Raw genomic sequence first — 12,854 nt, forward strand, 5'->3', positions numbered from 1 at the left:
TTCCATTTTGAATAATTTTTGAGTGCTACCTTTATGACTACATAGATAGTTATTATGTTTTGTCTCACCAATAGATTTTCTGTCTACTTTGTCTTTTGGTTTGTTTGTTTTTATTGCTGTTTTTGTTTTTCAAGACAGGGTTCCTCTATGTTATCTTAGCTGTCCTGGACTTGCTTTGTAGACCAGGCTGGCCTCGAACTCACAGTGGTCCACCTGCCTCTGCCTCCCAAATGCTGGGATTAAAGGCATGCGCCACCATGCCTGGCTGCTTTGTCTTATGGAGAATTGCCTTTAATGGCCCATTTGGTTACACTTACACACAAGCTTGCTGCTTGAGTAGTCTAAGCTCACAATGAATATTTCAAAAATAAGAATAAAGATAATGATTTATCAATTCTAAATGTAATCATCAAATGGTGAGATCTTTAGAATCTTAATTTAATCTCTAAATATGACTCATGTAACCACTAAATAGGTATCTTACCCATGCAAAATTCCCTAGTCCCTGAGTTACCAATTTAAGAGGGAAAGTAAATGATATATACATTTACAATAACATTTTGAATTCTAATATATTCATTTCCTTGATAAGACATATGCACATATCCTGGATTAACGGCCCAATGTTATTAACAATACTGCCACTTTCTAAAGGCTAAGTAATTTTTATCACAGTCAACCTATCCTGACGGGCATGTATGTGCTGATAAAGAGCAAATAAATCTGAATGGCTTGGCTTTAATGCCAAAATCACTCTTCCATACCTGCAATGCTCACATCATAAAATGTCAAAACAAAAATGACCCATGTTAATGTCAACACTGCTTGGAAATAGGTAAACAATATTCACAAGTGCCACAGAGCTAAGTATTTAAATCTTCTCTCGCACCAAGTGAATATTTCATTAAGTAACATAAATGTCATTTATAAACAAATGTATCTGAAATATATCTTATTTGGTGAAACCACCTTATTAAATTAGTCCTTTGAAGATTAAAAGTATAAAAAGTATAGTACTGTTAAATGATTTACATGATTATATTTTTGCTCTTTTCTATAACTTATGTGATTTTCTCATTCTCTCTCCTTGACTTCATCTAGAGCAGCAGTTTCAAGCTGAGGGCTAGGACCACGGCTAATGAAACATATCTTCACTGTTAGTAAAGGCTCAATTTGTAAAGGTAAGGGAACCAGAATTTGACATTGAGTCTTTACTAACAATGAAGATATATTTCATTAGCAGTGGTAATAAAGGACATATCTGAAATTTTGAGTTTTTTTACCACTAAGAGCAGACATAGATTTGAGGAGCTAAATGACATTAACAAAACACAACATATACGAAAGCTAAAGTTTGCATTTTTTGTCTAAACCTCTGAATCAGTGGTTCTCAGCCTTCTTAATGTGGAGAAAAGGAAACACTCCTTCATTGCTGGTGGGATTGCAAACTAGTACAGCCACTTTGGAAATCAATCTGACACTTTCTCAGAATACTGGGAATAGGGCTACCTCAAGACCCAGCTGTACCACTCCCTGGAATATACCCATAAGGTGCTCCACCATACAACAAGGACACACGATCAACCATGTTGATAGCAGCCTTATTAGTAATAGCCAGTACCTGGAAACAGCCTAAATGTCGTTCAGTCAAAGAATGGATAAAGAAACTGTGGTATGTTTACACTATGGAATACTACTCAGCTATTAAAAACAAGAAAATCCCGAAATTTGTGGGCAAATGGATGGAATTAGAAATGATCATATTGAGTGAATTAACCCAGACTCAGAAAGACTCACATGGTATATACTCACATAATTGGACACTAACCCAAAAAGGATGCCCCCCAAAAGTCTTCACTTACCAGTGGATTGGGATAAGTGCAGGGACCTCCTATTGGCACTCTAGGTGAGAGAAGTATAGGAGAATGGGGAAATAGAAGGATCCAGAGGGTTCTAGAAACCTACAAGAAGAACATCTCAACAGGCGTGTCGGTGCTCAGGAGGGTATGCTCAAAATACTGCACCAACCAAGGACAATACATGCAGAAATACTGAACCCCTACTCAGATCTAGCCAAGGGACAGGACATTATCCACAGTTGTGTGGAAAGCAGGGACTGACTCTGACATGAACTCTGGTGCCCCATATTTGACCACTTCCCTGTGGTGGGGAGGCCTGGTGGCACTCAGAGAAAGGATAAGCAGGCTACCAAGATGAGACGTCATAGGATGTGACCATATGGTGAGGGAGGAGATCCCCTTTTATCACAGACGTAGGGGAGGGTAATCTGGGTACATGATGAAGTTTAAATGGCATCCAAAAAGGTTCTGAGATATTTATGTTATCTGGTGTATACTTCTCTGAAATATATATTATGTGTATAACAAGATATTTTTAAGTACAAACCAGTTACTTCCTTCAATATATCTATTCAGTCACATGTCTATCCATTTATCTATTCAAGTAAGCGGTGGCTACATGTTTAATCTATTATGTCTTAGTTCTTACGTGATAAAGTCTAGAAGCGAGGCGTGTTGTGAATGGAGCTGTATCACCCTTTCAGTGTTATCCACAGGTAAGGACTGGTTTGCGTTAATTCCAGGTGGCAGTCTTCCACTCAAGTGCAGTATCACATCATAAATTGTTTTATTATATTTGGAAAAATCATACTGTCTGCAAAATTTCTTCTGTGGTGAGGAAGGTGAATAGAATTGTATTTTCTGCACATCCCTATGGGAAAAAAAGGAACAAATGAACAACAGTCTCAAAATGTTACTTTATGCAAAAACATGATCAAGAACTAAAGCAAATACTACTAAAGTACACAGCAATAAATTCTAAAACACAATTCATAAGGCTGCTATTTGCAAGCACAAATTAAATTTTTAAATATTACTAAAGATTTTATAGTATCTCCTTTACAGATATATCACTAATGCCGCAATTGAGGGGCTCAAGGAGTGGACTGGGAATTGACTGAATTTGAGAAAAGACAAAAAGACTTGATTCCTGGTCTTCTTATCTCTTCACTGTATGTTAATACAGCAAGTAACTTAAACTCACTGGACACAATCCTGCATTCTATATTTAAATACAATTTCTATAGTTTCCACTATAAAATAAATTCACATACTTTTTTTGCTTTTTTTCCCCCTTTTTTTCTTGTTTAATTTAACCAGGTTTGTTTTGGCTTTTTTCCTTTTCGAAACCAATCTTTACTTTATTGTTACAATTTCCTTTAAATTTATTAAATTTAATATCATACTATACTCTACATTGCTTGCTAATTTATTTTTATGTGATTTGGAGTAAACAGTCATCCTTGATTTTTCTGTCTGTTTTGGTTTGAACTTCTTGTTCTTACGTTTGTTTGCCTTCTCTCTGAACACTATTATGAATTGACCTCTGAAGAGAATACTCACCACTGAAAAAGATCAATAAAAATAAAAGAGTTATACTTTCCAGAATTATACAAAGTGAACTATTGAAACATAAGAAATACAAAAAGGCAAAAGAAAAGTATACTTCCAAAACATCCAAAGAATTTAATATCCGATTTTAAAAATGATGAAAGACTTTAAAGAAAATTTAATGAACAGATTACTACAGTATATGAATCCCAGAGCTTGGATGTGGCCAAGTATGATTGAGCACACCTATAATTGCAGTACTTGATATAGAAAGTTGGGAAAATCAGCACAGTTTAAGGCCAACCTACTTTACATAAGGAGTCCCAGAGCTACATACACATAGCAGTGCCCTGTCTTATAAAAAATCTTCGATGAGAAATTCTGAGGAAATAATTGGAAGTCACAGAAGTGAAAATCTAAGGAAATCTATACAAAACTCAGTGGGAAATAAAATCACCTACGTAGTTGGCAATCAAGAAAGATGGAAACTAAAGTTAAGAAATTATAAATTGAGATAGCAATAAAAATAATCATGATAATATATGAGAACTCTGGGATACAATTAATAACACTCCTGTACATAGATATAAAGCAATCAAATTACACAGTATAGCTACCTTCACATTAGTATCTATTGTGACTGTATCCACAAAATCCAAGTTAATAATCGGCCTAAGTGGCCATCAACAAATGAATGATGAGGAAAAAGTTACAAACAGGAACACACACACACAAATCTATATATTCAGACATGAAGAGGGATTAAATTGTACTGCTTGAAAGAAACAGTATGCAACAGGATATCATTATAGTCTAGTGAAAGGAAATAAACTAGATTTAGAAATATAAATCACATGTTTCCTATCATAAAGAGAATCTATATTTTTAAAAGACATGAAAGTAAAGGATGCCAAAATGATGGGTACAAAAGCATCATGGGGAAGTGTATATGAACAAAGTGCAATACATACATGCAGGGAAACTCATTATTTTATAGAATTAATATTCAGTAACAAAGTTAATTTAAAGCAAAATAATTATGTTGAAGAAATATATATATGAATCACAGAATTTATATTTGCATCATCTTAGTCTCAATAGTCCCTAATGATCATCAGTTTAAAGTAAATCAATTAACAGTCTGTTTCATTTAAAATGTTCCAAATAAGTACACTATACTTTAGAAAAATTTAAAAAACATGCAAATGTCACCTTCTTACTGTCTCAGGAATAGAAAGAGAATGGGGCCCTTCAGGCCAGCCAAAGAGACTGAACCACGTCTGAGCTGCATTCACAACCTTCTCAAAATAGTCAAAAGCCTTTGATCCTTTTTCCGGTGCAAAGAACTGTTGGTTCTTCTCTTCATTTTTCAGCAATCCAAAACGTATTCTCTCTGCAATACTGTCATCTGAGTCCAAGCGGTCACGTGAAATTTCCATCCCTAAAGTCCACATTTGTTATATAAGGTTATTATTTGACCACAAAGTATTCTACTAGTTAGCTCTACTTCTAATAGGCAAATAAAAACCTCCTCAACAAAGTATTCTTTGGTGTTTTTTGTTTTGTTTTGTTTTGTTTTGTTTTTGAGACAGTTTCTCTGCCTTCCCACATCCACCTTCAACAAAGTATTCTATATTTTCTAATAAAATATTTTCTAATAAAAAAATAGTATAGTCATTTCCAAATACTCAAAATAGTTTAAAGTATATTTATTCAATACAGAACAAAATGACATTTTATATATGTCAGGGATTGGTTCACAAATACTCTTCAAAATATAACTGTTTACTTTTGTTTACATAAGAAAAGCTTATTAATTCTTCTTTACTATTGCTCATTAAAAAATTAAACTTCAGCTGAGAGAATTACAGAAACAAAATGTCAACTACATATGCAAAATATTCTTCTCTCTGAGCAATGCACTTAAATATAAAAAATGGTTTTATATTGTGGAAATTTTAAATGGTATAACTTATGTGTCATATTTTGTCAAAAGACTTTTCATATGCAATCACAAAAACATGCATATCCACACTATTGAAAGCTTATTTGCTCAATTGATTAAAATTCATTAATATATAATCCATTATCTAGAGAAAGTAATACTTGAAGTAAATCTCAAAAATACAAAATTCCCATGTTTACTTATGCTTACTACTTTCTAAGATAGGCAACTTTGGTTCCAGCTAAAAAATATAATAAAACTCATAAATCTACAGTGCACAACCTGTATACAGAAGGTACTTATGATGTTACAAAAAAGTTATAGGGGATCAACAGGACATTTAACATGTTAGCTAAATGTAAAAAAAAAAACAATTACACTTAAAGAAATGCTCAACCTCCTTAGTCATCAGGGAAATGCAAATCAAAACAACTCTGAGATTCCATCTTACACCCATCAGAATGGCTAAGATCAAAAACTCAAGTGACACCACATGCTGCCGAGGATGTGGGGAGAGAGGAACACTCCTTCATTGCTGGTGGGAATGCAAACTAGTACAGCCACTTTGGAAATCTATCTGGCGCTATCTCAGAAAACTGGGAATAAGGCTTCCTCAAGACCCAGCTATTCCACTCCTTGGAATATACCCAGAAGATTCTCCAGCACACAACAAGGACATTTGCTCAACCATGTTCATAGCAGCCTTATTCATAATAGCCAGAACATGGAAACAGCCTTAGTGTCCCTCAGTAGAATAATGGATAAAGAAACTGTGGTATATATACACTATGGAATACTACTCAGCTATTAAAAACAAGGAATTCCCGAAATTTATGGATAAATGGATTGAGCTAGAAATGATCATAATGAGTGAGTTAACCCAGAAGCAGAAAGAGTCAAATGGTATATACTCACTTATATCTGGACACCAGCCCAAGGGGCATGTCCCATGAAAGTCTTAGCTTACCAGGAAAGTGGGACAGAGGGGAAGACTTCCTACTGGGACTCTAGATGAGAGAAGCATGGGAGAAAGGGGAAATAGAAGAATCCAGAGGTTCCTAGAAACCTACAGGAAGATCATTATGATGGGTGGATCTGGGCCCAGGGGTCCTGCTCAAACTATGGCACCAGCCAAGGACAATATGTGCAGTAAACTTCAAACCCCTACCCAGATACTGCCAATGGACAGGACATTCTCCACAGTTTGTGGAGAGTGAGGACTGACTCTGACATGAACTCTGGTGCCACATATTCGACCATGTCCCCTGGATGGGGAGGCCTATGGGCACTCAGAGGAAGGACAGTAGGTTACCCAGAAGAGACTTGATACCCTATGAGCATATACAGGGGGAGGAAGTCCCCCTCAGTCACAGTCATAGGGGAGGGGAATAAGGGGAAAATGGGAGAGAGGGAGGAATGGGAGGATACAAGGGATGGGATAACCATTGAGATGTAATATCAATAAATTAATAAAATATTGTTTTAAAGGAAAAAAAAAGAATACTGTAAAATAAGCCAGGCGTGGTGGTGCAAGCACTCAGAAGGCAGAGGCAGGTGGATCCCTGTGAGTTCGTGGCCAGCCTGGTCTACAAGTGAGTCCAGGACAGCCAAGGCTAACACAGAGAAACCCTGTCTCAAAAAGTGAAAAACATAAAAATAAAAAAGGAATGCTGTAAATGTAGAGAACGCCTATTGCTAATCACTATGACTGTGGTAAACCCATGGGATTTTAAAAATAAGTGTATTGCTTGAAATACCTCTTCTGATATTAGTAAGATTCCATCATGGACTAGTTTTAGTAAGTGCATTATATATTTTCACATACCAACAAATAGGTTCCCACATGTAAGTTCAGCATCAGTAATTTTGGAAGCCAGAGACCCCCTTTTCCCTGTATGTGCAGATAGTGATTTGGAGTCCCCGCGTGGAATCACAGGAACCAAAAAACTGCCTCTAGGCTTCGTAATATTTCCTCCTTTATCTATAATAACAAATTAGAGCATAGTTAGCCATGAAATGTTAGTGAAATTTAATATCACATTATTGAACTTGTATTTCATAATCAATATATAATAGTAAAGAAAGTCTAAGTATCAATTACATCATCATATTGAGTTGACATAATTAAAATAGCATAAACAGTGGTATGGTTTTCTAGACTGAATGGAATTCATTTGATAAAATAATTGTCATATTATTAGAAAAATGAACAATATTAAGTTTACCTAAAATATATAATACATTACATTAAAGACATAAAAGGGTCTCTGACAAAAACACTTTTTCCTAGTTGATCCCCAAAAATGAAATAACTTCTTATTTGTGAGCAAATATCATTTTAGAGATTTTAATCCTATTGCAGTTAGAACTGCTATTTGCTTTAGAGTTATCAAATGACTTATATATTTAACTTACTTTAAATAAACACATATATTGCAAATAATATATATTCATAGTCTGTCAGAAAAGCAAACCTATAAAGTTCAAAATTTGTAGTCATACATTTGGTAGGACTATTCTTTAGCATCTAAATAAACTCAGGGTATATTCTATTCAAAGTCTCTGGAAAAATTTTTTTTATCAAAACAGGAAATCAGAGGTTTTAAGGTCACTGTACAGATTAATTTTAATTTCTTCCTAATATTTTTAGACCAAAGGCATACATAATTTGTAACAGCAATTTTACCTAATATGTCTCAGGGGACTCTCTGCAACCCTATAATGCCAATTGGACTATCCTATAAATTTCTTTAAAATTAAATTTTGTGATTGTTAGATATACTTCTTGACATATAATAAATTTTTAATGGTAATAAACAGATAAGATTGCTTTCTTACAGTTTTGCTATTCAAATGACTCATTATATGATTTAGGTGAGATAGGAAATATACCATTTTCAATCTATCATATATTATGTGAGACATTCTGGATAGAAGAGTGAAAAGAGAAATCGGTTCCATCCTCAAAGACCTTAGAAATGTCACAAAAAAAAATGCAGATCTGAAGCTTAAGAACTTACAATGAAATATGGAGTATGGCAGGAGAACAACAGTTATGAGAGTGCAGAAAATGAATGAAAATCCCATGCACATAAAAGCAAGGCTCTTCCTTCGTATATAGCTATATAGTGTCTAATGGACACAATTTTACAATCAACAAAAAAGATTATTTAAAAAAGCATACAGAGAGTAAAAGAACTCGTAGAAGCGTATTATGACTTAACCATAGAACACAAAATGCCCAAAATAAAAACAAAGCCATTTCCTGAACTATGATATTAGAAACCTTGCTGTTGCTTTCATCCTACCAGTAATAGAATTCTATGTAAAGGTTTTATTATTCTAAATATTTTATTAGCTAATGGGTTTCATTTATGAGATTTTATAATGCAGTGAAAGTATTTTTTATCTTATTTGCCCCCACTATCCTCTATTGTCCCCTCTTTTGTTGATCCCCTTCTTCATCTCAGCTAGCCCCCTTTCTCCTTTCATGTTTTTGGTTTTTGTTTGTTTGAGAAATTTTGCCCACTTGATTTAGTTAGAGTTGTTTGCAAGACTGTGTGTCCCTCCTCCAACAATCACTAACAACTGATAGTTCCGCAGGGAGGAATTTGGCCTCTTTAGCAGCCATCAGAAATTTTAGCAACCATTGAGATAGCCTTGAATTTGCTACCTTATTGCTTTAGCCTCCTAGTGCTAGGATTATGATTAAGTAGAACTATGGGAAGATTTATTTCTTTGTGCAGGAGAGTGTCTGGGAATCTGTATATGGGTGCCTGGAGAGAACTGAAGATAATATTGGAACTGCTTGAACTATATTTTTAGGAAGCTATGAGCCACCAAAAGAACTTGATGAAGAACTCTGAATAACAGCACATAGCTCTCTGCTAAGCTATATCTCTAGACCAACTGTATAAAGTTTGTATGCATGTATATTAAGAGGAAATTTCAGTTTATAAACATCACTGTTATGATAGTGTACAGTACGGTTTCTCTATGGGATACGGCATTGCAAGAGAAAACCTTAGCTTCATGAAAACATCATATGAAATATGCGGCCACAGGCAGTAAAGAAGTAAAGGAATCTGAAAGACATTGTGAAGTGCGAGTTATAAGAAAATGGTCTTTTGATTTACTCAGGGAATGAAAAATACATACATCAGAGTAAGATTTCATTAAATGTGTTTGAGGGAACATTTAGAGAGATTAAAGCAGACTCAGAAATATGGTATGTGGTATCCCTAAGAAAGTTTGAAAATGGAAAGTGACATGCTAAATAATCAACAGTCTTAGCTGTGTTCAGTGGTGAAATAGTGTTTCCTGCTGACCTCTGAGATTTCATTGTCAGATGGAGGAAAAGTAATTTAATCATTCAGTGCTCTTTGTAACTTTTCTTCGTACCTCTGGAAAACTAAGTGTTTTGTTGGACTGGTAAATTTAGAAAGAATAATTGGGAAATGAGTGGCCTGAACTGCCCATTTTCTTTGGAATTTTCCTGAGAAAATATAACCTCCTTTCTCTTTCCTGAGCTCTTCCTGAAAATTGACCTACAGCAGGTAAGTAGGAGGCAAAATTTGCCGAGAAAGTACACCATAGGTTACACAGTATAGTATGGACCGTGGGTAGTAGGAAGTAAGTAAACAACTTAAGCCTGAAGAGAATACTGGCATCTAGTCATGTGATTGAAATAAAAGGAGAAAGTATAGAATCTGATGCATGTTTGATGTGGGACTTTACTGTGGTGTTATTGTGTGATGGTCTGTTTGTTGATGTTTGTTTTTCTGAGGAATAAAGAATCTACTCTCTGAAGAGACAGAACAGGACCAAGTATCTTTTATAAACTTGATTGATGGCTGAAGAGGCAAGTGAATAATACAACTGATTAAAATAGGGGGAAAGGCTAACATAGAACTAAAATGTATGGACCAGACAGTGCACAGTGAGACTCCTGCCCCTCCTATCACACTACTATGCATTTGCAATATTGCTTTCTATAGAAACAATCCTGTTTAACATTATCATTTGAAAAGGTTGACATAAATTTCTTCATAATTCCTATAAAATCACTGCAAAGATCCATGTGCAATAATTCAACTGACTTACATATAAAAGCTAATCCCCTATTCATGCATTTTCAGATACCCTGTTAAATTTATGAAACAAAACACATTGTCAGATTCTATTACTAATAACAAGCATAGCTCTGGGAAACAATAATGTTTAATAAACATGTGTTATTTCAAGGTGCTCACTATCAAACATGTTAGACAAGTGTTCTATCATTAAGCAGCATGCCATGTTGTTTATTTTAAATTCAGCATATTTTTAGATGTTAGATTTAATTAGTAGGAACCTTCACAGAGAGAGAATGGAATCAGCCAAAAGCAACTTACCGGTCTTTAAAGTAACTTTCTGCTGGTCCAGATGAACTGCCAAATATAGATAAATAGTAAGAAGGCAATTTTCTGCTGTCGCAGTAACTGGAAGCAAAAACCTAAAAATGAAAATAGTTTCATCAATAAAATAGGTTAACATGTAGTAAAGGAAATGAAATAAGTATTTTTTATTCTAAGTGCCTTCAATGCTTAAAACTCAAATTATTAATAATTAGTTCTTTCCTTATATCATATTTTTGGTAACCACTAAGAATATTCTAAAAGCTTGTAAATTAAAAATTTTTAATAGTGTATACATGCAATATAAAATATACTCCAGGAAAGAGATGGTTAACTCTGAGGGTACAAAACACAGATTCAAATTTCTACATCAACCAGTACAGAAGTTCTTAAAATATAGAATTACCACAGGTCATTACTAAACAACTCCACTATACTTTATAAAGCATTCTACCAACACACCAACACAGATACTTCTACACCCATGTTTGCTGCTGTACTGTTTATGACAGCAAAGTTACTGAATGGAAAAAACAGCATTTTTTTATCTCTCAACTGTGCAATGTGCATATGTGTGTTGGTGTGTGTGTATGTGTATTTAAAAATAGGAAGCTGGGGAATGCAAGAAGACCGGTGGGAAAAGAAAAGAAGATGGGTTAAAATAGTAAGGTATTAAGAATGAATGTGGCCAAAAGACATGATATAACTAAAAGATACTATCTTCATAAACCTCAAAACTGTTTGTTTCTTATGCTTTTGGTTTTCTGTTTTCTGCTTGTTTTTGTGACAAGGATCTCTGTGTAGCCTTGGCTGTCCTGGACTCATTTTTTAGACCATACTGGTCATGCACGCATAGTGATCTGCCTGCCTCTGCCTCATTGAGTATTGCACCCGGCTTCAAAACTATTTATAACAAATATGAGCCAAAACAAGAAATATAAGTCTACAGATTTTTGAATTTTAGAGTTAATTAGCACAGTTAACTTACTCACACTAATATTCTAAATTAAAGAGCATAAAGACATCAACATTATAATCATAATCATCCTCATCACCATCATGGAAACAACATTGAGAGTTTTTGTCTTAACAATGACTATTATTATGGAAGGAAAAGAAATAGTGTAGCAAATGCTGTGAATGCCCTTTGTTTGTACTCTCATACACACACACACAGACAGAGAGAGAGAGAGAGAGAGAGAGAGAGAGAGAGAGAGGAGGAGCGGAGAGGAGGAGAGAGAGAGAGAGAGAGAGAGAGAGAGAGAGAGAGAGAGAGAGAGAGAGAGAGAGAGAGAGAGAGACGGGAGGGGGGGCATACGGAGAGAAATGCTGGACCAGTCCTTTGAAAATGCATTTGACTGTGAAAGCTACTACATTCAACATCACCAGTATAAGTGTATGTGCTATTCAGTACTCAAGTACTTACTTTCAATGAATGGGAAAAATTGATGACTGTGTTTACTCTATAAGATTTATTGCAGAAACAAATGTCTCTGAAGTGCCATACCCAAACCTAATTAAAATCTTTTAAAATTCAATCACTGCTAGCAAAGTATATCTCACGTAATCCTATTTACACACACACACACACACACACACACACACACACACACACACACACACACACACACACTTCCATTAATATATTTGCTAAAATACTTGGCACTTTTATATTATTTAGGCCAAGGACTGAGTCAAGGGAACTCTCCTTTGGAATTCTAATGTGTACTTATCAGAATAGAAATCATTCACAATGTTGTGAAATACAAGACTGTTTAGTGCAAGTATCACTGTCTTAGTAATAAACGTAGAGTTTAGTTCCATCCAGTAAAAGTAACAGAGCTTTCCAACAAGTCAGAGAATGCTTTCCTACTTGATTTTGTTGCACAAAATATATGGAAAAAATCACAATAGACATGATAAAATATCCTAAAAATAATTGATATATATATATATATATATATATATATATATATATACACACACAAACATGTTTGTGTATAAATATGACTATACCTATTTGTATAATTGAAAGTAATATATGAAGGCATATCACATTTCTAATACATAGAGCCTATTGGTTTAGAAGGTAAAGAAATTAAC

General features: G+C 34.6%; 1 protein-coding gene across 1 annotated transcript in view; it reads right to left on the reverse strand.

The window, feature by feature from the left end:
• The window catches only part of Cfap47 (cilia and flagella associated protein 47), a 242,065-nt gene that overhangs the window by 148,442 nt on the left and 80,769 nt on the right, over positions 1 to 12,854 (reverse strand). Inside the window, exons 27-30 of the mRNA XM_051142600.1 lie at positions 10,749 to 10,849; positions 7,181 to 7,336; positions 4,623 to 4,851; positions 2,509 to 2,730 (exon numbers count right to left, since the gene is read on the reverse strand). Coding sequence (XP_050998557.1) covers positions 2,509 to 2,730; positions 4,623 to 4,851; positions 7,181 to 7,336; positions 10,749 to 10,849 — 708 coding nt within the window. The remainder of the gene's footprint in view (positions 1 to 2,508; positions 2,731 to 4,622; positions 4,852 to 7,180; positions 7,337 to 10,748; positions 10,850 to 12,854) is intronic.

Source organism: Acomys russatus, chromosome X (assembly GCF_903995435.1).
Source record: "Acomys russatus chromosome X, mAcoRus1.1, whole genome shotgun sequence".
NCBI lineage: Eukaryota > Metazoa > Chordata > Mammalia > Rodentia > Muridae > Acomys > Acomys russatus.